Source organism: Alosa alosa, chromosome 14, assembly GCF_017589495.1.
Source record: "Alosa alosa isolate M-15738 ecotype Scorff River chromosome 14, AALO_Geno_1.1, whole genome shotgun sequence".
Lineage (NCBI taxonomy): Eukaryota > Metazoa > Chordata > Actinopteri > Clupeiformes > Clupeidae > Alosa > Alosa alosa.
This window is the reverse complement of record NC_063202.1, coordinates 19954907-19982351: the sequence shown is the minus strand read 5'-3', so window position 1 is coordinate 19982351 and position 27445 is coordinate 19954907. Positions and strand designations below refer to the sequence as shown.

Sequence of the window (27445 nt, the reverse complement as noted above, 5' to 3'; positions counted from 1 at the left end):
ACAAAACAGTTTTCAAATAGTTCTCAGGCTATTTAAGCATGCAATTTGTATCCATGTGTAGGCTATAAGCTACACTTTTGAGAGCCTAAAAGGCACGTTAATAGCCAGCTCATGACGCGATTTTATTCAGGTCGGATTAAATTACGGTTGGCTCTGGGTGCATGTAGTCTTTTCTGACAGTCCGTTTAAAAAAGGAGCAATTTTACTTTTTGACGTTCGCTATCGCATAATTTAGGACTTGTCTGTACTATGTCCGCCAAAGTGTCCCGTTATTCACAATTAACGAACGAGGCGGAGGCAGAGAACTCCCGACGCGCAGCACCCGAGTTTGTGGGCTAACTAGTAAACAGCATCAGTAACGTGCATCAATCGGGAATTCGCGAAATGAAGGAAGTGGGTGCTTTATTGATCCGGATCAAAGAGACAATAGCTTACAAAGTGGTGTTTTTGTAACTTCAGTGTAGATGATTGTGATTCACTGCAACTTCAGCAATGTAGGCTACCTTCCTTACCTTCGAAAAATAGCTCCGTAGGCTACAGCTGAAGCCCAGTTTGCCTCAGTGAGAATCCTAAACTTTGTCTGTGTTCAGTCTTCGATCCTGATTGGCTGCATTCGTGCTAACTAACAAATCAGACGGTGTAGTGGGCGGGACAATGCTCTTGACCACAGAGTAGCAAATGCAGGGAGTGAGAGACGCTTTACAGACAAAATAGCGCGTTTAATTTTTTATCCATTTCAATATGGGAAACTAGTTGAGTTGCTCCTGTCCTAGTTGAGTTGCTCCTGTCCTAACTCTTGGGCTTCACAGACTTGGTGCTTGTGCCAGGTTTATAAACACTAATGTCAAGTCATTATATGAGTATAATATCATACTGATTACTGAATGCTGCGTTGTCAGTAAACTGGACTGGTCATGATAATGGCTTCTAATTGAGTTGTGGAGCTAGTGGCCGTGTTTGGATTTTTTTCAGAGGGCATGAGATACAAGACATGTGCATATATAGCCTATGTGAATTTGGGTGAGGGATTTGTGTAAGCGTTTTACACCAACAAGCAGAACCATTTGATAACCACATCACTCCTTCCATTCCCCAAGACAATTTTGCTAGGTGATGTGGTAAAACAACCAGCTGGCACGCCAAGAGAGATCGAGAGAGGCGGAAATAAAAAATTAAAAAAAAAACGTCAAAGCGTGCAAGTTGCCAATCAGGCATGTGGCTGGGCCCTGGCTGGGCTTGTGTCGGATGGGAAATATGCGTGTGATCATGGCTCATGGCAGGTACAGCAGCAGAACTCGTCCCCTTCAGGATGCACACACTTTCCAATGAAGTGTCAAGCGCATCTCTGATGTCTCAGGGTGCACACACTTTCCAACAAAGTGCCAAGCGCGTCTCTGATGCCTGCTCGGGGTGGACGGGCTTATACTGCTGTGCAGCCCCCCACCTCCTCTGAACGCATGCACTCATAGCGTTGCATCCACAGTGATGACGTAGCTTTGCTACAGCATAATTAGTCTTTTTGTGTCATGTTGGTGCTAAGAGACACAACCACTGTTCACATAGGCCTTCTGTTTATAAAATACAATTAAATGAGTTTCATTGGATGATAAACCTATTATAAATGGGTTACAGAGTATTTAAAACAAAAGATGAACTTTGTTCAGTCCTACCATACACAACACACCGAATATCTGTGGGGAACGAAAATGAAAAATCACAGCTTAATAAGCGGCTATTTCTGTGCGCCACAACACAGTGACAAAATGTTCCTGCTCCCTGCCTCTCCTGAGGAATCTAAAACAAGGTAGCATATCTCACAGAGTTCTAGGATGCTGTCTTATATAAGGCTGTGTTTGATCAACTTTCTCTCTCTCTCTCTCTCTCTCTCTCCCTCTCTCTCTCTAAGTCCCTGCCATTGGGCTGCCACCACTGCTACACTGACAAGCGCAGACGTGTAATCTATTAGAGCAATCATTCACAGCCACTGGGGACCACGTGCTGGCAGCTCAGAGACAGTAGGAGATACTGTACAATATCATTCCAGTTAATGTCTAATCATATCGTAATCTACAGTCATGTCAGCTTTTCGACAGTAATATCCAGGGTGATACACGGATAGAGACAGTCACATTATGAGACACGGATCTCTGGCAAACAAATCTAGACATTTTATACATCCGGCTGATGACTGGTGCCTGGCAGTTTAATTTTCTTTTCATACTGTCAGAGATATTAACCTTTATTCTTAATTAAATGTCATGCGATTGCTTATTTCCTCCTGTAGTGAGTGATGGGAATTTAGGTGCGCTGGGTGCAGACCTGACTTGACTCTCAGCGTTTGGCCTGTTGTTGTTCCCCCACTCCATGAGATTATTGATCAAAGGTCAAAAACAATCCAATAATGCTGCCCTTCATTGCACACTACTCAATTAATTCAGTGTCAGACTCAGTATATCTACTGTGATTGGAGCTTATGCGCGGCTTCAGGCACTGATGAATTGCCCAGTTGAAATCACGAGGTGAAATACTGATGGAAATTCTATTGTAACTTATATAGGTCACAGTGTAATCAGGCCACTATGTTGTACATTATACGAATTAATACTGTATTGTACATAGATATGCATATCCAGCCATATCTATTTATCCACACACAGAGATACTTTACATACAATTTAATATATTACCTACAAAATGTTAATTTGTTTGTTTGTTTGTTTACTCATTTAGGAGGAACAAAGTATTTGTTCAACAAACTGGAAGCAGAACACCAAAACCAGCAACGCAGCATAACAGCAAATCATCTCACAGGTTGAAATCAAATTATACAGCATCCTTTTGTCAAACCTACATCTAGAAAGGCCACAGAAGATTCACTATTATATGAATGTATTTAAAAAAAGCTATATTTAAATTATTTCATTTCAATTTAGTAGTGAAAATGTTTTTGACATGTGCCTATCCGCTATTGTTAAAATGTATACTTAACTATTAGGATATCTGAAATGTCAGACTGCAAAACTTCATTCAGAGCTATTTTCCTTTCAACAGGAGTGAAAGCCAGCTCAGCTTCGATCGAGCTCCTGCATCCCCCCCAGGAACAGGTAGAATATGCTTGCTTCAAAACCACTCTCTCAAACCCTCTCAGCACCTTCCTCCCAGCGTGAAGTGTACTCCGCTTGTACCTGAACAACTTCCACAGATATATGAAAGAAAATGGCATGCTGGGATATTGCTGTGTGCAAGAGTGGCATTAATTTGTCAGGGCATCCAGTGAATCATTCCTGAATTGAGGTTATGAAAAACCTGCTTTTCATAAACAGATACTGTATTGCAAGGCCGTAGTCATGATGTCAACATTGGGGGGGACCAAATCTGTGGTGGGGTCTGAGGGACCTCCAAACAGAATTTCAATACATTTCCTACCATGCAAAAATATTATTAAAAATCACAAACAAGTCAATTAATGTTATTCCAAACGTTTGACGGACATAGGCATGGCATGGGTGGATTATGAACCCCTGGGCACAGATGCCCCAGATAGAGGGGTCCTGAGCCATTCTCCCATGGAAGATTTTTAAAAAAATGACCCTTTAAATGATGAATTCTGGTATCCTGGGTTTCCTCATGCTGCCTTATGTGTGCAAAATGATTCACGCTGCTAGGCAGCCTGGACCCGATTTTCACCTCAACGAAGGAACCAATCACAGAACAGAGAGGGACATCAAGACGATGACGACACACCGAAGCGGTCATGAGCTACGTACAGACGCATTTGATAGACATTCGTAGCGCCCAATAAACGGCTCTGAGCATTCGTAAACCACGTCTCAAATACGAGAAAATTAATGTGTAGTTCCCAGACCCCATCTCAATGAGATGAGGTCTGGCGTTAGCCAGGCTAGACTTCTGGTGAGTTTTGTGAAAAGAGAAGGGTGGAGGAGAAGCAACTTCATGCAGAGGCTTGAGCTTCAGGGCCCCCTGACCTCTTGGGCCCAGTAAGCCCATTCAGTAATCCATCCCTGGACCTGTATGACTCCATTTGTCTTAGAAATGTATACTTTAAAAGAAATTACAAACTAGAGGATCTTTGTTAACCTCAATATTACACAGAATGTGGTTCTTTGACTTATTACTTACACCTGAAGATTTTGTTTTAACTAAGGCTCAGACTCATAGGTTGTTTGGACCTATAGCCTAATAGGATTTTGTCTTTTAATTTGGATTTTATTTTGCTGGCGGCTAATCACACAATTTTAACGTAGTTTGAAAGGGACAGGATTCAGGAATGGGGTACTAAGACAGGTCCCTCTTCTGTCTGACTCACCTCATGTTACCCCCTGCATTATAGACTGGCTTTTGACAGAAATGACGTTTTGTGCCAAACACTAGGTGCAAATTCCTTTCTTTGGTTATTTTCCGCGATTCACATTAACTGTAGGCTATCACCGGCAGTGCATCGTAAATGTTTTTTCCAACTTATGTGCCGTCGCTAGCCTAGAAAATCCAGAGCCTGGTAATCTAGAAAGATTAAGGGTCTGGCCACGAATAATGTAATGGCCCAACTCGAGGGGCCGCACCAAGCATGCATTTGAAAATCTCACTGCACGCAATTGGATAACACTAGACCAATGTTTACTGACTGATTCCGGACTTCCAACGTTGCAGCGCTGTCATCATCTGTTTAGCTCTCCTCTGGCCCTGGCAATACACCGATGTGATTGGTTCCCCGCGATGCAAGGGGCAAAAGTAACGTGCATCATTAGACAGGAGAGTGAAGGATCACCGCACACTGGTGGGATTTCTTTGCTGATTTTATTTAGTAGTGAACAACGCGTTTCGCCTATGCTTCATCAGGTTCACTCTTAATCTCCACATGCCACCGACAGGTGATATAGGTGATTCACCAGGTCACATGACCACACCAATTAGCACAAGGTACCACCCAATTCACAATCTGGTCTCCCATACAATCCAGTCCAAAGTCCTCATAACCAAGCCCACATACATCACAGTACATCCATAGTTCATACATTACCCACAACAATGCCCAAAACCTGAATATATATAGACCCTTTCAAGAGAGTTCCATTATCAGCATCATAGTTTGCCCCACAAGACTTCCTTTTTAACATTCCATATGTTATCTTAATGCAGAGGAAGTAGATTGGGGCCCAAATAGAATGTTCAAGCATTGCTTTTGTTTTTATTGTTGAAAGGGTCTATACACATTTGAAATTTACATTGCTATGCATTCAACAATATTCAATTTCAGTTTCATTTCTATCAAAGTCTGAAAGTGCAATGTGCAAATACTAATGTGCAAAAATGCAATGTGCAAATACCAATGTGCAAAAATGCAATGTGCAAATACCAATGTGCAAAATTGCAAAGTGCAAATATTACTTAAATTACATCCAAAGTCTACATTACAAACAACAATGTCTATTATGCAGTCCAATTCCAGTCCCATGCTCACATTTCATACCAATATTCACATATAACATATCCAAGGTTCACATATCATCAGTAACTCCAATATCAGTGTTAATCCAATAACAGTACACATCTTACATATCAGGTTCATATCATAAATACTAGTGTGCAAATATGCATTGTGCAAATACCAAAAGATTTTCACAAAAATACACTTAAATCTTGTATTTCATTGAGACCATGGGGTTCTACTGTATTTAATTCATGTATCCAATATGCCTCTCTCTGTAACAGTTGTTTAATCAAGTTACCCCCTCTTGGGCTGGGTTTCACCCGTTCTATGCCAATGAATTAGGGAGGTGGTTGGTCCATGGTTCATCTCTTTATAATGCCTAGCTATGGCATACTCCATATATCCATTTCTTATTGCCCCTCTAACGTGCATCATTACTCATTGCCAGAGTCTCTTGCAGACACAATTCAAATTGTGTTCTTGGGAGAACTCTGGATTTCCAGGGTATGCCGTCGCCACATTTGATTCCTACGTTTTGCCTGCATGGATGCGCGATTGAGTGCGCTTCTAAATAATATGCAAGATGCAACAACCATTTCTAAGAGGCATATAAACTGCAATTTCTGGCATTACTACTAGCATAAGAATAGGCTACAATATGAAAATGTTTCAAAGTTCCCTTTGAGTCTGATCGGCTCCAAAAATGTATGGGATTTCCTGTGCTACACCTTTTCAACAAGTTTTGTGAAAATTGTACCTGTAGCTTTCAGCGATATGTTGACAGACCTACGTCACCGCAGTAGGGTGAAGTAAATGGAAGCTTTTGATAGCGCACGCCACTAACGAAAAACTAGGGTGACCCGATGTGCTCTTTTTTCAGAACATGTCCTCTTTGAGACCTTAAAAAACGTGTTTACAGCAAAATTGCATTGCGTTTCTCTCTGTCGTTCACAAATTAGTTCAAAATAGCCTTTTGAGACAGTGCTTTCTATTATGTCCTCTTCTTTACAAACCAAAAAGAGGACATAATCAGGTCACCCCAGAACGGAAAACCGAACGGAAAACCACCAGGTCAAACCACTCAGGGGTGTAGGCTACTCTGGAACCATCATTAGGTCACTAATTTATGCTGTATTTATGTTTGATTACATTTCAGATGGTGGTGCGTGTTGTTATACCTGTAGGCCTAGTATAGCGCTTTTTACTTTCTTTGTTTTTCTATGTCCGTATATTGGGGGGGACATTTTGGTTATATTTGAATTGACACTTCCCCCTCAATGTCTATGGTGACTACGGCCCTGCTGTATTGGGAAATAGCCTTCAGAGGTGCCAGTCTAACTGGCGTTTTAGTGATGATGTGCTGTTGTTGTTTATTGTTGTTTATTGTTGTTGATGATTTGGACTGAATGTGACTTTACTGAATGTGTGCAGTTATGTGACATATGTAGAAATGGTGTCAGCTGTTCAGAATGTTTTACTGATGATGTGTTGTCCTTGTTTAATTGTTTTGTTTTTGTATAGAAAGTAATGCGGGCAGTTATGTGAGGGCAATGGTGAGTTTTACTCTGCAATGTTCTAATCTGCTATATCTCCTCTACTCTCAGTGTGTCTGCCTGACACATACACACACGCACACACACACACATGCACACACACACACACACACACACACACACACACACACACACACACACACACACACACACACACACACATGCATATCCCTTACAAAAATTAAATGTTTGCAGCAGATTTGCAGCAAACTTGTGGGTGATTTGTGGGAAACGAATGAGTTCACTAGAAAATATTGCCAGAAGTTTGCCAGTGTTGGCCGCTAGAGGCAAACTTCCAGCAAAGTTCTGACAACAATGAGAAGTTTGCCACTAGTGGCAAAAGTGTTTGCCAGTGATTTGCCTGCACACTTAGCCAATAATGGCAAACTTCCAGTGAACTTCTGGTAACAAACCTAATTTTATGACATTGCTGCAAATTTGCTGCAACATTACCAAAAGTTAACCGCAACTGTTTGCCAGAAACTTAATTTGCACGGGAAAATATGACCTTGCCGCAAATTTGAGACAACTGTTCGCCAGAAACCTGAAATATCTGTAAGGGATGCGCATGCACATTAATGCACACTCACACACACACACTCATCACTTTTAAGTATCTTCCGGAAACACTTCTGTTGTGTTGTGTGAATATGCATCACGTTTTTGATTAGTTGATAAGACTTTCGTACGGGCATAGAGGCTTCTCAGTGGACCAAGTCCAGACTGGATTTCCTGACTTCAAATTTTGCGGATGGGGTAAATTCTTCCCCCTAGCTTCCAGGCTAGCTGAGTTCAAATATCCACAATCTTTCACCTGAATGGTGTGCTGTACTGTAAGGTCCCCTTGACCTCCCCGTCCTCTAATCTCATCTCATCTCATTTGTGAGGTTAAACAAGTAGGGCAATATGTGGTCATGGCAGTGCCCCACTCATTTTGTGGTCTGCTACACAGCTGTAGTGTAGTGTAGAGACCACTGCTTCCCACCATTCTTCTTACCTGCCAGGAGCTCAGAGAACTCCAGTCATCTCCTCCTCATCATCTTCCTCTTCAATTTCCACCTCCTTCTCCTCATCCTCTTTCTCCTGTGAAAGAACCGTAGCGGCAGAGATGACTGGAGCCGGCCCGGATTTGGCGGTCACCATGACAACGACTACGACGACGACGACGACGATTACGCCGTTCCGGAGGAAGACTACGACGACGGAATGGTGCACATTCAGCCAGCAAAACTCTGTCCCTCTAACACACAGTATGCAGGTGAGCACAGAGCTTCGCCACTTTATGTGCTGGTGCCACGTGCTGTGGGCAAATCTTTGCATTTGAGTGCTTGATATGGCATCCGTTTCAAAGCCACCTTTGACCATTCAGGGCCAGGGCGCAGGCTGCGGTTAGATAGTTTCCTGCAGGCTGTGGCTAGAAAGCTTCATGCAGGTTTTGGCCAAAAGGTTTTGTGCTTCTTTTGGTGAACTACTAATAGGCCTATGCTGTGAACATGTAGGTCTAACCCTTTTGGCCCTGTGTGTACTGATCTGATGAGGAATTACAGTGTGCATCCACTGAGAGCCAGACATAAAAAACATGCAGGTGAGAACATGCAGAGGTTCATTAGGTGCCTGCTGACTTTAGGATAGAGACACAGCCAGCCACTGGTCAGCCATTAGCCAGCATCAGCCCAGCATTAGCCCATGTCTGTGGCCCACTGTTCAATGTGTCCCATACAGTTGGCACCATTGGATGTCTGTTGGCATGTTTGCAGGCATTTTTAACATGTGTTGGATAGGTGTCAAAGTCATTGGTGAGAGATAGCGTTTAATCGGCTGTTCAGGTTGCATGCACAAACACACACCACACATACACACACACATACACACATGCACACACACACACGTACACGCACACGCACACGCACACACACACACACACGCACACACACCCACACACACACACACACACACACACACACACACACACACACACACACATGCATACACACTGGGTAATCATCAGACATGGCTCTCCTGTGATATAATCCCTTTAATGTTCTGCCCTCAGATGACTGACTCTGATAATGCCGTTTCTCTTTATTTTTTTAACCTCTCATCCCATTCTTTCTCCTTCAACCAAAAGACCAAGAGCTGATAACACCAGTGCCATTTGTAACGTCTTATCAGATATATTCTTGATTAGAAGTAGCTACATTAGTAGCCTGCAAAACAATTTGTAGGAGATTTCTTTGTAAAATGTTGGAGTGCCTAACAAAGGCAACCCAAGGCAACTCAGCAGTCAGCTTTTATCGCTGCTACATTAGAAGTGTTTGGTGTGTCTATAGCAGTAGGAATAGAAATGGTCACCTGTATGTGTGTTTGTGTGTATGTGTGTGTGTGTGTGTGTGTGTGTGTGTGTGTGTGTATGTGTGTGTGTGTTGCACTTTCCTGCGTGTGTGTGTGTCCCTGTGTTGCACTTTCCTGTGTGTTACTTGTTTGTGTGTGTGTGTGTGTGTGTGTGTGTGTGTGTGTGTGTGTGTGTGTGTGTGTGTTTGTGTGTTAGCATCATTCCGGTTCCGGCGCCAACGAGAGTGGCAGCACGTCTAGTAGCTCTTGAATTTCCCCTAGGAATCAATAAAGTATCTATCTATCTACACTTTCCTGTGTGTGGGTTGGGTGGATGCGGGTGTGTGTATGTGTGTGTGTGTGTGTGTGTGTGTGGGGTGTCTCTGTGTGTCTTTGTGTGGCTTGTGTAAGTTGTGTACATGTGTAACTGTGTCTGTCTGTGTGTATATGTGTGTATAGGTGTGTATGCGTGTATTTATGTGTATACTGTGGATTTTGTGTTTGGGCTTTTGGCGCCCCCTGCTGTCCACTACCATAGCATCAAAGTGGCTGACCAAATAATACAAAGCCGTGGAGGACAGTCTTGACCTCCCCAGACTCCCTCCCCAGTTGGTGGACATCAACATAGCCTACTGTCACAGTTCATGACCTCTCTCTTTTTAAATTGGAATTGTCAGATTTGTTGGTACCTATTTTCACTGAAAGACATACCTGATGTCTGTTAGGTTTGTCCTTTTAACATCTTCAGGAGAACTCTAGCAAAAATCTTAACTGAACAACACCTGGTCAAAAAGTACAATTGTCAGATTTGTTATTATTTGTTTTCACTGGAAGAAGTCAGTTGGTGTCAGTTAGGGATGTTTTCATGCATGTCTTACAGTAATACCTGAGGGTAATATATCAGATAGGCCTGAAGGTTTTGTCAGCCTCACTGACAAAAGTGTTCTTACATGATGTGAGTGTGAACAAGGAGGATTGCACATTGCGTGTGTGTGTGTGTGTGTGTGTGTGTCTGTGTGTGTGTGTGTGTGTGAAAGAGAGAAAGAGACAGAAATAGAGAGAGAGAGAGAAATATATATATATATATATATATAGAGAGAGAGAGTGCTAGGAACCATATGTCTTATATATATCTAAATTATTCTCATGCTGGAACACAGAGAAAACAGCAAGTCAAAATTGAATGAAAAGAAATTGCTCCCTCTAGTGGTTGGTGTGTTGAAGGAGAGTTATACCTTTATATAAAGGTTGTTGATTGAAACATATTGACAATAGTACTGGCACAGTGACAAACCATTGACTGCTGTGTACGTGTTATGACCATGTGTGTGTCTGTGTTTTTTTTCTTTTTACTTTTAAGACAGGGGTCACCACAGACCCATCCCCAGTGTTCCATCAGGAGTGGACGTAAGTGTCTGCAATCCCTCCTCATTTCTCCTGGATAAAATAAACACTGACACACATTCTAATTTTATTAAATTATTTTCTGGCAAATATTTGTCTAGGCACTAACACTTGTCTGATTACTCAGTTCCATTTTAAATAACATTCCAACTCATTTGTGTGATCTGCAGAGCAAGTCCAACACTCCTCCAAAACCTCCGAGAAGGATCATCCCAGGTAGGATGAACAACGTGTGTCTTCCCCTAGATGTGATGAGAGGCTATGCTTCATCTTCCCCTAAACACTGAAATGATGAAAACTTTGGAAAACAAAATCACCTGAAACTGTGCTCCAGCTTTTACGAGAATCTGCTCAGCGTACTCTCTGGTGTGTCCACTAACAGGGCCTGCCGTTAACAGAGACCTCAAGCCAGGCAGACAGCCTAAAACTAAGACAGGTACGCTTTGAACAAAGAAAATACTGTGTATTATGGCTTCACATCTGGAAGTTCAAAGTCATATTTCTGCTTCTCTTTCTCTCTCTCTCTCTCTCTCTCTGTCAAACACACACACACACACACACACACAATCACGCACACACGAGAGCACACACACACACAATCACGCACACACGAGCACACACACACACACACACACACACACAGACACAGACACACATTCACAGACACACACACACACACACACACACACACACACAAACACACACAGAGACACACATTTTGTTCAGATATTTGAACAGTGTTTTTCTTTTAAAGCTCCAGTGATCAAAAGATGTGTGGTGATGTCTGAAAGCTGTGTTGATTTTTTATTTACAGAAGTGTTCTCTAAAACCAATGCACCTGCACCTCTAGAGAGCCATCAGGTATAATTCAAAATGCATTTGTTTTAAATGGTCTGGAAACAACATTAGAAAAATGTTACATTTGAAAAGGTTTTAATATTGAGTTTTAAAATGGTCTCTATCTACCTATGTTCTAGAATCTAAGAAGTCCACTGAGGTAGGTGTTACTCAGCCTGGCTGGACCTCACAATCTGACAGTAATCTTCTGGATGCCTATAGACCTTTCACACAACTTCCGTATTTATAACCGGAAATACTCAATCGTCATGGAAATCTTCTTCCTTACCAGCAGACTATAATGATTTAAGGTAGTCTATATCCTCTATACTATACATACATTATGTCTAAGTGGACACGCTTACTGTAACAGTTCAGTAACAGTTAGCCTGATCGCTCTCTACTTACCTTGATACTTATGGACAAATTCCTCGTGGAAAAATTTGTACCCTTTATTGATTTTTTTCCTTCCTTTTATTGGGTTTTCGTCCACGAGTCTTGTAACGTTGGCAAACGTAATATTTGGCAAATCCGTTAGCGAAGTTGTGTAGACACTCTGAACGATGTTGTCTTGCCCTGGTATGTTTTTCTGATGTGTTGACGCTTGACAGGAACTCCGCTTCCACAGTGATTACGTATTTCCGGTTATTGTGTGAAAGGTCTATACCCCACCACTGCTGAGACTCTCATTCATGCTTTCATGACCTCCAGACTTGACTACTGTAATGCCCTGTTCTTTGGTGTCTCAGCGAAGAGATTAGACAGACTACAATACATACAAAATTCCGCTACAAGAGTTCTCACCCGTACTAGGCCCTGGCAACATATCACTCCCATCCTCCATCAACTACACTGGCTCCTGGTGCAATATCATTTTCAATTCGAAATCATTACAAAGCCCAACATAATCCTGCACCCTCCTATCTTTCAAACCTCCTGACCCCTTACCAACCAACCCGCACCTTACGCTCTACTGATGCCCACTTCCTATCTACCCCCACTGGACATCTCCGTTCCATGGGTGACAGGGCGTTTAGCATGGCTGGCCTCAAACTCTGGAACTCCCGCACTTGCACTACCTCAAAGCACTTCACTGTCCACCTTTAAAGGCACACTATGCAAGATTTTAACCTTTATGAACCTCGCGAGAATCGTGACACATTACCTTGTCAGTAAATATAGCTCTTTGGAGATAGTTTTTGTCTTTTGTTAATCCTTCACCTGCACCACAAAAGCATTTGCATTGCGTACAGGGGGGATAAGTCGCGAGAATTTTGCTATTTACAATAGTAACATATAAATACATCCCAACTCTAGAGGGAGCTCTACACTCAACAAAAATACCTAAACCTGTATAGTATACCTTTAAATCCATGCTAAAAACTCACCTTTTCACTCTTACTTTTCCTTCCTACTCATAACTGTCCCTTCTCCATCCCACTCGTTCCCTGTCTATCTATTGTTGTTTTATTTTTGTTGTCAATGTTTGTCCCCTGCTGAATCTATAGTGTATTTTACTAAGTGTACAGTCTTGATATGTGTCCCTGTATGTTGCTTTTATGTCTGTGTTACTCTTGTGTCCTTGTGTTAGGTATGCATGTATGTATGTGAGAAATTACTTCTGTTTCTTGCTGTAATTTAAGCCTTCCCAAGCCTGTCCCAATGCTCCCTGTGCATGACAAAACTACTGTGGGACCCAAACTCTTACTGCATGGGCATGGAGGCTTCCCAACAGACCCATCGACACCACCAGGATGGAAGGAGTGAGTAGGACCCTCTCTCTTATGTCCCGTTTACAGCCCAAACAGATATATGTACATGACAAAAGATTGCATGTCAGATATCAGATCTGCAAGTGCTGAATTTTAGGCAGGCAAGGCAAAGTAGTTTTATCTCTAAAGCACATTTCATACACAGGGCAGCTCAATGTGCTTTACAGTGTCAAAACATGAAAATATTGTAAAAATTATGCTAAAAGTAGGTTAAAAGTAAATAAGAAAGCAATAAGCAGCTTGGAAACAATAAAATAGAGATACAAAGAAAGAGTGCAATAAAATACAGGATTAAAGCAATATAACTTGATTTTCGCTAAGAATCAACTCAAGAAATTTGGGCAACCGTGGCCTTCTGGTTACCACTCTGGACTTGTAACCGGAGAGTTGCTGGTTCGAGCCCCGACCAGTGGGCCACGGCTGAAGTGCCCTTGAGCAAGGCACCTAACCCCTTACTGCTCCCTGAGCGCCGCTGTTGATGCAGGCAGCTCGCTGCACCGGGATTAGTGTGTGCTTCACTTGACTGTGTGCTGTGTGTGTTTCACTAATTCACGGATTGGGATAAATGCAGAGACCAAATTTCCCTCATGGGATCAAAAGAGTATATATACTTAAGAAATTACACAATGTAGCTTTAGGATGATAAAGTGCTGATTTAGTCACAGCTTTCATGTGGTTTTCAAAATTTAAGCCATTGTCAGTTATTACGCCATGATTTCTCACTGTCTTCTTCGCTTTCAGCTTTCAGCCCTTTGGGCCAGATTAGTGTCACTTATATACCTATCATCCTTGCTACCAAATGTGATCACTTCAGTTTTATCTTTGTTCAGTTGGAGGTTTTGGGTCATCCAATTGTTGACTTGGTCAATACAGTGGCAAAGGGAATCAATGGGATCATGGTCATTAGGTGACAGTGCAAGGTACATTTAGGTGTCATCTGCATAGGCATGATAAAATAATTGATTGTTCTTGATAATAGGACCAAGTGGGAGCAAGTATAGATTGAACAATAGTGGTCCCAAGATTGATCCCTGGAGGACACCGCAGGTTAGGGGCATTGATATTGAGTAGGGCTGTCAAAATAACTGATTAATTTTGATGAATTAATTTGAGAAAAAATAACTGATTAAAAAAATTAGTGCAGATTAATCGATTCCGTATGACCTTTGACCCCAATCCGTTCTAGTCAGTAAAAATTAGACTGTAAAATGAAGGAGAGAGAAGAAAACATGCTGCCTGGATCATTGATTGGAACATTTACTTTTAAAAAACGGCCTGATGGTGTTGATAAAAAATAAAGTGTTGAAAATAAAGTCCTCTGCAATGTCTGCAGCAAGGAATTTGCATATCACCGGAGTTCATCAACTCTATAGTCGCACATCAATGCAAAGAAATAAGTGTTGACATTGAGGGGAGTGTTAATTTATTTTCATTGTGTCCCCTAGGTTATATCTGTGGCCTGAAATGCCTTGTATGTGAAAAAAAAATCATATCATAGATTATTATGGCAATTATTTGAACAGTGAAAACAATAATAAAAGAGTTTTTGAACTTTAATGTCACTAATGCTGATTAATCAATGATTCATTTTAATTAAAATATTTAAAATACTTTCACAGCAAGAATTATATATGCGATTAATTTAGATCAATTAATCACAGAGTATGTAATTAATTAGATTAATTTTTTTAATCGATTGACAGCCCTAATATTGAGGTATAGTCACCGATGGTAACGGTGAAGCTTCTCTCCTGTAAGTATGACTTCATCCAGTTGATGACTGTGCCTGAAAAACCAACCCAGTGCTCAAGTAATAAAATGTCATGATCGACAGTATGTAAAACCAAACTAAGGTCCAGTAACACTAAAATTGAAGTTTAGCCTTAAACTGTATTAAAACGTATGTCATTTAAAAACTTAATAAGGGCTGTTTCTGTGCTTTGCTTTTCAATTAATTTAGAACAATAAATTAAGTTTTTATTATTATAGTATAGATGTTATTATCATATGTTACAATGTTATTATGTATATTATGATGTTATATGAAAGCTTAAGTAACAAGCAAGTTGAGTTAATAATTACATCATGCTGCACCCCACAGTATGTTTAGTAATGCTATGTTTAGTCATAATTTTCTGGATGCCTGTGCAGTAATCTGCTGGATTTGATAGATTAAGGGGGTGCTCTATTGCTGATAATTCATCTTCTGCATTTACACAAAATTTATGTTTTGCTACAAAATAGAGCTCTGGCAAACTGACTGTTTCTTGCTGTAATTTAAGACTTCCCAAGTCTGTCCCAGTGCTACCTGTGCATGACAAAACTACTGCGGGGCCCAAACTCTCAATGCTTGGGCATGGAGGCCTCCCAACAGACCCCCCGACACCACACATGTCACCGGCATGGAAGGAGTGAGTACCCTCTCTCTTATATAAAATTAAGTCAAATTATTAAGTCTCTTCATACTGAAAACAGTACAAACTAGATTATTTGATCTTGATATAAGATTAATAACACTTGGTTAGATTTTCTTAGATAAGCAGTTTTTGCAGTGTATTATGATGGTATGCAGTATTTGATGTTATTGTGTATGAAAGTAACAAGCAGGAAGAGTTAATAATTCACATCCCACAGTATGTTTAGTAATGCTATTTCACTCCTGTTCTCTTTTCTTTTCAAATGCAACTTAAAATGATCAAAGACAGCAAAAGGTAATTGGCAAATAATGATATATCACGGACACACACAATTGTGGCCAAAGATCTTTGTTTTTTAGCTGTACCAATATTTAAATTTCAGATTAACACCAGAGGTTCAACTTCACCCAGAGGTAAGTACAATATCAAATTGTAGATAAAATTACCTATAAATTAACAATTTAAAGAAAATCGGAAATGTTTTCTTTCACACAATATCAAATGACAAACTTAGTGGAATCCTAGTATTGCATACACAGTCTCGCATACAGATTCAAACTGCAGAGATGCGCTCACTCGTCGTCAAAATACCAAAGAAAGACAGATGTCACTCTCATTGGTTTAATGGATGTTACGCCCAAAACACACCCAAGACAAATTAAGAAACCCTTTTGAACAATGCAACTGGCATCTGATCACTTATTATATTCACATTTATTCATTTAGCAGACACTGTTGTCCAAAATTACTTATATCAACTATAACTATAACTACAACTATAACTATCAACTAAATGACATATGTCAACTATATTACAAGGGATTACATTGTCCCCAGAGCAACTTGGGGTTAAGTGCCTTGCTCAAGGGCACAACACTGGAAGCCAGGAATTAAACCCACAACTTTCAGGCTACTGCAAACTAGCCCAGCTCCTTACCCACTACACTACCGGCCCACTTCATCACAATAGCACATTTGAACTAGACGTGCCCCTAAATGCTAACCTGACTCTCGCCAGATGAATTTCGTTCCGCCTAGCTCCACTCATCCATCTGGGATCAATCCATTGAAGTGTTGCTTCAGAAGGCTGGGCCTAATCAAAAAATGTTTGCATATGATTGGATAAGCCACTTGTCCGTCATCTATTGACGTGCTACTTCAACCACTCACATCGAAGCCAACCCGTGACGCTGATAACAGTCTCACAGTCGCTTCTACGCTATGTCACATCTATGAAACTCCCGCCCTGCGTCCTGATTGGCTCTACCATAAAATCTGGTGCAGAAATCAATCAATGGAAGAGGTCCCAGATGGATGTGAGTGAAGCTAGGCGGAGCTAAGCGGAACTAAATTCATCTGGCGATGCGCCATACGCTTCACACCATGTGTTTCAGACTGTCAAAGGGCCCCAGTGTCTTTAAGGTTGGGGGAAATGAGCAACAAACCATGTCGGTAGTCAGTTTGTTTTTTACTCCTGAAAGGAATGAAAAGGAAATTTCTCTTGGTTGGTACACAAGTAGGCCTTTATTCTAGGAAAGAGTAATAACAAAGCACATGTAACATACTCCAGCACAGATCTAAAGTACATGCCTCTCCGACTCTCCATACAAGATGCAGAGCCCTCCACAGTTATTGGTATTCCTGGTGAAGATGATTAAAAAGAGATATAACAATATTTTGGTGTTGCTCTGAGAAGAAAAAAAAAATCCTATGAAGAAATAAATATTTGTAACAAACAACAAACCACATGTGCCACAATTGTAGGCACCCACAGAAAAAAACTATACAAAATATAACTGAAACTTTTTTCATTCCTATTCAACTCCTTAAAGGTAATCAGGATGCTTGTGAATTTTCAAGCAGTAATCCATGATTTACTGTTTTATTAAGGTATGAAAATAAAGTCACACAGACATATAACAACATATGGACAGTTCATGGATAAAAACCCATGACTATCATGCTGTAGTTTCCAGCAGAGAGAATAGACCACTCAAGGATTTAATTAAGCACAATGCCCCACACATCCCTCAGCCTGTTGGAGGCTGCTGCATCACATGATTTAATTATGTCAGCACTATTGTCTGCAGAAGCAAAGGCAATGCATATCACAGTCACGTGTCTGCCTCAGGGAATCCCCCCACTCAGTGGCACTGCTAGAAAAATATATAGTATTATTGGGGGGGGGGGCCTCTAGTCCTAACCCACCCCCCACGCCCCCACCCAGTGGCGCACCTGCCCCCACTGACCTAACAATGTATGTCACATGATCTGTATTACAGAGCGTTCATGGAGAGAGCAAGTTGGGTGTACAGTAGCAGGTCATCCAGCAGGTCTATGATCCAAAACGTATGTTCAGACCTTGATAAAACACAACAATGTTTTACTGAATAAAAAAATCAGGATTATGCCATGGTTATCTCAATTCCGTAGTCTGAACTCCAGAGAGCTTAAGGTGGGGTGAGCTTAAGGAGAATGCACAAGAGAGGACTGAGGAATGCTCTCAAATATCTTGCTTTTTATTCCTCAATTTTATTGTTGAGATGTTATATAAGATGTAAGACCTCTTTTATTGGCTAAGGCAGGCTTTACAAAGACTTTAATACAAAGGGTGCTAATAAATGTGGCATGTGTGTTTATGGTAAAATATCTATTTCTTTATGGGTGTTTTTTTCTTCTCAGAATAAATTAGCTTCCTTGCGAGGTTGGATTTTTTCCCTCACTGTTTTCATTGTGAAACTAAGATAAAAAATGTTGTTTACTTGTATATCTATTTTCAACCCAATTTTACCAGGGGTGCCATAAGTGTGGAGTGTGCTTTACCTCCTTGGCTCTAATGCAAGAGCTCTGGTGACCATTTGTTGTTCTGTATGGTAATTTGGTTGATCTTATTCATTGCCTGGGATGGTTCTCTCTCCCCATTCCCATTCTACAATGGGTGTCACTCACAGCTCAATTTACTTTCTTACGCTGGGCGTGTGCGTGATCACTGAGCACCATTTGTAAGATGTTACTTAACACAGCAGCTGTTTACCATGCATCTCATATTCTGAGCCTGACATACTCTATTTATTTACTGTAAAATCAGAAAATCAGTCTGATGGTACAACACACTGCATTTTAACAGGGAGAATGGTGTCTGAATGAATAGAGTCTGGAGCCTCACGATTGGGAAACGTTTCCAACACTAGCATTGTGAGGGGCATAGACTTTGCGTTAACTTTTAAATCATAGCCATAGCCTGCTGCAAGTTTGCTGGTTGACTGGTGTGGCCTCAGAATAAAAGAAACCTGCATCTACTTCCTGCATCACGGATGATTTGTTACAACATTCATCCGACTGCAATTTTTGATGTTTGCAGGCATTGCTACCGTTTACTACAGCCATTTTAGATTCCAAAACTACAGCGTCATTCCCTCTTATTGCCGATTGGCCTGACCTTTTTGGAGTCTGATGGAAACGTTAGTGAATTATGGTGTTCCAGACTAGTATCTCCCTGAGAAGAGCTCTAGGTGGGTGTGGCAAGGCTAGGAAACATGACCCAGACACACTGCAACCCCTTTTATGTAATGCCAGTAATATGTGACTTTAGATATGTTAGTTTGGCTTTTTGAAAAGGTACCAACACACAAAAAAGACACCTTTCCAAACAATAGACTCTGATAGTTGAATAGAAAGGTCTGCCTCCCTGAGCCCCATGAGATCATTTGGGTGAATAGGTGTTAATCACAGATCACACCTTGCTGATTGACACCTTTCATGAACAGTCCTGGCTCTTTTCTGTCACCTAGGTCCTAAAGCCAGACCACCGCTATCAGCATCCCAAAGATTGTCCTTAGATCTTGAGTCCCAGGAGCTATTTGATGCAAGGTATTGTGCAAACTATTTTGGGACTCCAAAATGCCATTTATTTTCTGTTAGAACTTCAAATGTAATACTAAAATATCATTCTAATTACAACTATTCTATAGACAGATACATCGGAAAGAGGGGATGCTAGGTAATTTATTATGTCAATCTTTAAAATAATATGAAATGTAATGTGTGTGCAATATAAATGTGTATGTACAATGCCTATAACCTTGTTTTGTGTCTGTGTGTGTGTGTGTGTGTGTGCAGAGCTACACTCTGTGAAGAGACATCATCATGAGTGGCCTCAAGAAAAGGGTGATTTAGATCATTCCAACTTCCATCCTCAAGAGAGGCCTGCGGAGGTATACAACTGCCAATGTTTTAAAATGTTATTAACAAAATTGCCTTTGAAAGGTACTGTAAGCAATTCTAAGTAATTTCTACCTCGCCTCACAATCAGCTAGCTGTCTATTCTGTGAATACAGTGTAAACAGCCCTGGGGAGGGGGAGGTGAAGGGAAGGGGGTGGTTACTCACCACTGTTTTATTTGATGTTTGGTTCAAATACCAACATCATAGGATTTTTAATGAGAAAAGTTTAGATAGTAAAAAAAAATCATTAACAAACATTATGCATTCTTAAGAGACAAAGAATACAAACAAAAATGGATCTACTAAACTATATTTATTTCTGAAAAGTGGTGTGATCAGTGTTTGGAATAACACCGTTAAAGAACGGAGTTAGGTAACAACGTTATTTTTTCAGCAACGAGGTAATCTAACTAATTACTTTTCCCGTCGTTACAATGGCGTTAACGTTACTCGACGTTAAATGCGGTGCGTTACTATGCATTGATTGAATAAACTGTGTAATCCGAACGCACCCCTGGCTCACAGCTAGTGAGGAGGTGGGTTAGTAACGACGTAAGCGATTATGATTGGCTAAGGCAGTGTCATGTTTCATGGTAGCCAATCAGAGCCAGTGTTTTTGCACACGCGCCACACACACACGCAACAGCTAAAATAAAGATTCGACGAAACAGCAGAGGTCCTGAGCAATCCGATGAAAAGTTGGCATTTTCAAGGTGAAGATATAAGCACTACTTCAAATTCATTGTGTTCAAAGGCAAGAATGTGCATGTAATGTGTACATTATGTCCAGGAGCAAAGAATTTGTCGACATCCGTTGTAAGCAATTTAATGAAGCATCTCACACACGCATCTAATAGTACGGTGTCTTGTGTAATCCCGCTGGATTTTCTTGTACAAATTGATTTTTTTGCATATTTTGCTAGTATAGAGTCTAAGGAACAAGATTTTTTTTGTCTTCAAATTTTCACGATCCATTTTCACACTTAAATGACATCATCATTTATATAATGCATAATTAATACTGGGACTACTATCACTTGGGGGTCAAATGTGAGAAAACACTGGTAAAGAGGTTTTTGCCTAATTTTTGGGTGCTGATTCTGAATATCATATTTACTTAGATATTTGTTTTGTTTTAAACCTGCTAATTAGCATTTGCGGCCTAAAACAGGCCTCCATAGGCAACATAGAACGGGTGAATAGGGTAAAAAAATTAACTACTTGATATTCTTATGAAACTTTACTAGTTGATTATTTATGTAGAGACAATATTTTTTTGCATTACAAGTTTTCTGAAAATATATGTTTATGGATGTAATTTAATTATGCACTAATTTGCATACATTTAAATTACAAAAAAAGAAACATCTGAATATTGGATAGTTAAATTGAATGTAGTCAGGTTCAGGTTTGCCTTCAGAACTTTTTCTGGATTCAGAGCCTTAAAATAACGGCTTGTTCAAGCGCCAGTCCTAGGTTATGCCGAATTCAGTCGTCCCTTTATCTTAGAGACGGATGCAAACCATGCAGGATTGGGGGCAGTTCTGTGACAGGAGAAGGATGGGTTACGGCGACCTAAGCCTTTGCTAGCCGGGGCTTGTGGCCAAGTGAGAGGAACATGTCAATTTATAGTGCCATGAAACTCAAATTCCTTGCAGTCAAGTGGGCAATCACAGAAAAAAAAATGCAAGTATCTCCTGGGCAACAAGTTCACCGTGTACACTGACAACAATCCCCTCCAATACCTGCAGTCAGTGAAACTGGGTGCTCTGGAACAGTGCTGGTTTTCTCAGCTTGCCCTCTTTGATTACAACAGTATCGTCCTGGGACAGCTAATCGCATTGCCGATGCCGTTTCTAAGCTTCCCTCAAGCCCCACTAACACTTTGCGATCTGTGTCACACAGCCTGGACGTCCCCCTGCTGATTGCCATTATAGCCAACATGTCGAGTGCACCTATCCAAGACTCTTGGATAATCTTGTATGGTAGACACCATCCCTAGAACCAAAAGAGACCTGAAAGTCCTGCAAGGGACTGATCCCTGTATTCCCAGATACCTGTGGTTTTGGCGACAGGGACAGCCACCTACCCGTTAAGACAAGTAGAGTGAACCAAGGGAAGTCCAGCAGCTGATAAAGCAGTGGTCCCAGATACAGGAAGTGGATGGGACCTTGTACCGAGCGATCCAGGCTCCTCCTTCCAGGGATCCAGTGCTGCAGCTTTTACTGCCCAAGGTGTTGTGAGTCGAAGTGCTCACTAGCCTACACAACAACCATGTCCATCTGTGGGTGGACAGGACCACAGATTTGATATGCCAGAGGTGCTACTGGCCCCAGATGTGGCATGAGGTGCAAAAGTGGGGTTCTGAGTGTGAGCACTGTGTTGTTGCTAAAGCAAGACAACCCAAGCCAGAACTTTCTTGGGAATTCTGTTAGCCACTAAGACTTTGTAGATAATCTCCATTGACTTTACTCTCTTGGATTGGGCTAGCACAGGACAAGAGAATGTTCTGGTAGTCACAAATGTTTTCTCAAAGTTGACCCAGGCCTTTCCCACCCCTGATCAGATAGCTTCCACCATAGCTAAGATTCTAACTTAGAGATGGTTCTATGTGTATGGCATGCCAAGAAGAACGGTCAGTGTGAACATCTCAACAGGACACTTCATGACTTGCTCAGGACTTTACCCCCTGAGAAGAAGCGTAAATGGTCCCAGTTGCTCCCTCAGCTCCTGTTTGCCTATAATACCATCATGTACCAGTCCACACAGCACTCCCCATACGAGCTGATGTTCGGTCAGAAGCCACAGTTACCAGTCGACCACCTACTTGGAAATACTGGAGGTGACCACAGGGACAGTCCACCGACTGATTGGGTGGTGCAACATCAAGAGTACCTGACTTCTGTCTATGCTAGTGCTAGGAGACACTTAGAAGAGGCTGCGGCATATCCTAGGCATGGTGGTTCTGACACCGTACCCATATTACCACCTGGCACTCTAATCTTTTTCTAGTGGGCGGTGGTAGTGTAGTGGTTAAGGAGCTGGGCTAGCGTGCAGTAGCCTGAAAGTTGTTCGTTCAATTCCCGGCTTCCACTGTTATGCCCTTGAGCAAGGCACTTAGCCCCAACTTGCTCCGGGGACAATGTGATCCCTTGTAATATAGCTGACATACAGTATGTAAGTGACTTTGGTCAAGAAGTGTCTGCTAAATGTAATGTACATGTACACTCTTTTGCAAGAACCATTTTCACGGTCGCCACAAAATCCAGGATACATGGGTGTCCACCAAGTATGAAATTGTGGAGTGTCTGGATGGAATTGGAAAACACTATAAGATCAGGCCATATGGGGAAGAGGGCCCCTTTAAGACCATGCATCACTCCGAGCTTAAACCTGTTCCCATCAGTCAAGATTTATCCAGCCCACCAGCACTGGCTGCTCCACAGCCTCATGGGGGTATCGGGAGGGAGCCAGGCCTCGGTAACCCTGCAGTTGTAGACCCATTGAGGGTAGCCATAGTCCACACCAGGACTAGTGCTTAGCATTACAGTGACCAAGATGGTGTTAACTTTAGCCTTGGCTAACTGTCCCAGGCTCATTTGGAGGGCGTACCAGAATAAAGAGAGCAAATGCACATGGTTTAGTGTCTGACCAATGTTTTCCCTTGAGTTATTTGTTTTTTGTATTAGTTCAGGCTGTGAGAGGGCCATCCGTGGTTTGTCTGTCTGTTTGTTTGTTTGTAACTTATATCCGTGGTTTGTCTGTACCTTATATTCTTTTGTTAATTTTGCCTACTACTACTTAACTACCCATGCCTATGACACCTAGTGGTGTACTGTGTTGCCTGTACTATTATAGATTATTTCCAAGACAAATTTCTCTTAAGGTAGACAGACCTAGAATGACATGGCAGGTCAAGGAAAACATCAAGAAAAGCAAAGATTAAGAAATCGTTTTTGACATAAGCAACAAGGGAGGAGGTGTTTTTACACTTTTCAGACACAAAGTTTGAAAACTATGGACATTGTTTTAGAACCAACAACCTTTTTACTTTATCTGCGGGTTTTCTGTGCAAAAAGTGGAATTATTGTCAAAAAATCACTTTTCAGACTAGATATAATCGCTTATTTTAAAACATACAGATAAAAACACTAAAGATGGATTGTGAAAATTTTAAGACAAAAAATCTTGTTCCTTAGACTCTATATTTGCAAAATATGTAAAAAAATAATTTTTTACATGAAAATCTAGCGGGAGCCTATTTTCCAAACAAAGCGTACTGTACTATAAAGCTAGTGGCCAAAAACACCGACACCTCCACCACAGATGATAGCTCGCCATCCACTAGCAAAGAAGGACTCGGAGCAAAGTCCTCCAAGAGGCAAAAGCTAGATCTTTCTGCCTCACAACAAAAACCTATGACACAGGCTGAAGTCAACCGTAGGTAGCCTTAAATTTCCCCTTGGGGATCAATAAAGCATCTATCTATCTATCTATCTAATAAATATCGAAAGTTATGTAGCCTACAAACACCTGTCTGTTCTACTCATTTCAACTGGCTGCTCAAAACTGCTCAAAAAAATCCAAATTCTTTGACATATAGCAACTTTTTTTTTAACAGTAACGCAAATAGTTACTTTCCCTGGTAACGAGTTACTCTTATCATAGAGTAATTCAGTTACTAACTCAGTTACTTTTTGCAACAAGTAGTGAGTAACTATAACTAATTACTTTTTTAAAAGTAACGTTCCCAACACTGGGTGTGATATTTTCTTACTTACTAATATATTATTATATTGAAGGGAAAAAAAAAAAGTAACATTGTTGCGTGTCTCTCTTCAGATGTCAGACTGGTATGTGGGTTCCTTTACCCGAGTGGAGGCCGAACATGCTCTTCACCTGGTCAACAGGGTAAATGTTACATCCTCCTAACGGGTTGCATTGTTCTGAAATCAACACACACACTGTTTCTATAAGCTCCCAGAGTAGTTTATTAACACAACGTTTCGACCAGAGGTCTTCGTCAGGTATCAAAAAGATGAGCGGGTGGGTGGAGATATATATAGACAAAGTAGTGGGTAATGCCCCATGTCCACCAATCAGTCTGTCCTATCCTTTAATGCATCAGACAATTGTAAGCAAATGGCCTATATGGCCTACATCAGCCCACCAAGTGTTACAGTTGCATCAATTCAGTCCTTTGTATAGGTCATTATACATCAGACTGAAAAACACACCCAATCCACACATTACATTAGTGTCACACATTACAAGAAAAAAGAAAAAAAGGAACATAAGAAAAAAAGTGATTTTGACTTTCTTGTAATGTGTGGCACTTGTACAGATGTGAGGGATTGGGTGTGTTTTTCAGTCTGATGTATAATGACCTATACAAAGGATTGAATTGATGAAACTGTAACATTTGGATTGATGCATATAGGCCATTTGCTTACAATTGTCCATTTCTTTATAAAGAGTTTTTTGTACCTTAAAATAATGTTTCCAAAATCGTTTCAATGGTTCATCAACTCATAACAGGGTGAGCGGCACTTTCTGCATTAACCCAGCGGCCCTCTATCGGCTATAACCGCACTATGTAAGTTTGCCGGATCGGGTAGCGGATCTGTAGTTCGATGAAATGAGACATGAGAAACTACAAATTTGACTTGCATCTGATGTCGCAATACATCGTACTTTCATAAAATCATGCAACATATTCTACCTTGTCTGTGGACATTGTTATTTGCAAAGCCGGTGCTGGATAAACAAATAGTGAGTGCGACAGAGGAAAAGTTATTTGGTGTTGCTTTAATGGATAGGACAGACTGATTGGTGGACATGGGGCATTACCCACTACTTTGTCTATATATATCTCCACCCACCCGCTCATCTTCTTGATACCTGACGAAGACCTCTGGTCGAAACGTTGTGTTAATAAACCACTCTGGGAGCCTATAGAAACAGTGTGCGGGTATCTTTTTATTTTTCAATTGTTGGCTAAGCCTTATACCCAGCACCTGTTTAAATTTTGCAGATGTGCGTGCACTCCACTCTTTGACTGAAATCAACCCACTCACCTGTCATATACCTGTGTGCAATGTCATCAGTGTAATTAAAATGTGTTTTTATTAGCCAAGTCCAGTGTGTTCAGCTAATCAGCACTTAGAAAGCCCATATACTGTAAGCATGGGGGACCTGATTGTATAATATTGTGAATGGTTAACACTAACTGGCTTGAAGTCTAGGAAATGATCAGGGCTGGTAGCTATGCAGGGTTGAAATGATTTAGGTCAATGTCAAAGGTTGTTTGGACACGTCACAGTCTCTGTGCTCTTTCGACAGGAGGGAGCCTTCCTGGTCCGAGACTGCTCTAAGTGCACACCCCAGGAGCCCCTGGTGCTGGCAGTGTTTTATAAGCACCGAGTGTATAACATCCAGATCCGCTACAGTGAATGCTCCAGCAAGTACACTCTGGGCACAGGACTGAGGACCAATGACGTAAGTGGGCCGAAGCTGTTGACAGTCAGGTAGTTTATTCATGGGAATTCTGATACATTTGGTCATTTGTTTTTCATTTTCAATACAAAATGAAAGTGTGTGTGTGTGTGTGCAGTATGTGTGTTTGTGTGTGTGTGTGTGTGTGTGTGTGTGTGTGTGTGTGTGTGTGTGTGTGTGTGCAGTATGTGTGTGTGTGTGTGTGTGTGTGTGTGTGTGTTTGTGTGTGTGTGTGTGTGTGTGTGTGTGTGTGTGTGTGTGTGTGTGCAGTATGTGTGTGTGTGTGTGTGTGTGTGTGTGTGTGTGTGTGTGTGTGTGTGTGTGTGTGTGTGCAGTATGTGTGTTTGTGTGTGTGTGTGTGTGTGTGTGTGTGTGTGTGTGTGCAGTATGTGTGTGTGTGTGTGTGTGTGTGTGTGTGCAGTATGTGTGTTTGTGTGTGTGTGTGTGTGTGTGCAGTATGTGTGTTTATGTGTGTGTGTGTGTGTGTGTGTGTGTGTGTGCAGTATGTGTGTTTGTGTGTGTGTGTGTGTGTGTGTGTGTGTGTGTTAGCTATAAATGCCATCCCATTCAAGCCACGGAGTTCCGAGGACCAAAATCTGTTTTTACCAGTTTTTACAACTTTTTGGGCCCACATTCACAAATCGTTTGATATACTGAGTACTCCTAGTCACAGTTTTTAACTAAACGTTTTCTCTTAAAAGCTATTCAAATATTGGCTGAGACTAACTTTTAGTAAGGAAAAATGACAGCTCATAAGATAAGAAAAAGGCTCCGTTGATATGGTTGATGTCAATTCTCATGCACAAGCTTGCTTGCAGTGACCACTGTGATTGGTTGATGAGCGACAAGTCTGTGATGATAGGCATGTACTAAATGCCTACTACCACAAAGGAAAAGAGATAAATAAATAAATTTAGAAAACAAGCTGCAAACAGGTGCCCTACCTACTAATATGTTCACAATG

General features: G+C 41.2%; 1 protein-coding gene across 1 annotated transcript in view; it reads left to right on the top strand.

The window, feature by feature from the left end:
* LOC125306703 (lymphocyte cytosolic protein 2) overlaps window positions 1–27445 on the top strand; it is a 43860-nt gene that overhangs the window by 14697 nt on the left and 1718 nt on the right. Inside the window, exons 3-20 of the mRNA XM_048262150.1 lie at window positions 2731–2811; window positions 3052–3104; window positions 6971–7002; window positions 8095–8260; window positions 10694–10740; window positions 10908–10953; window positions 11120–11173; window positions 11552–11598; window positions 11715–11734; window positions 13218–13337; window positions 15629–15757; window positions 16048–16057; window positions 16146–16176; window positions 19555–19633; window positions 19735–19763; window positions 19883–19977; window positions 24829–24897; window positions 26329–26484. Coding sequence (XP_048118107.1) covers window positions 2731–2811; window positions 3052–3104; window positions 6971–7002; window positions 8095–8260; window positions 10694–10740; window positions 10908–10953; window positions 11120–11173; window positions 11552–11598; window positions 11715–11734; window positions 13218–13337; window positions 15629–15757; window positions 16048–16057; window positions 16146–16176; window positions 19555–19633; window positions 19735–19763; window positions 19883–19977; window positions 24829–24897; window positions 26329–26484 — 1264 coding nt within the window. The remainder of the gene's footprint in view (window positions 1–2730; window positions 2812–3051; window positions 3105–6970; window positions 7003–8094; window positions 8261–10693; window positions 10741–10907; window positions 10954–11119; window positions 11174–11551; window positions 11599–11714; window positions 11735–13217; window positions 13338–15628; window positions 15758–16047; window positions 16058–16145; window positions 16177–19554; window positions 19634–19734; window positions 19764–19882; window positions 19978–24828; window positions 24898–26328; window positions 26485–27445) is intronic.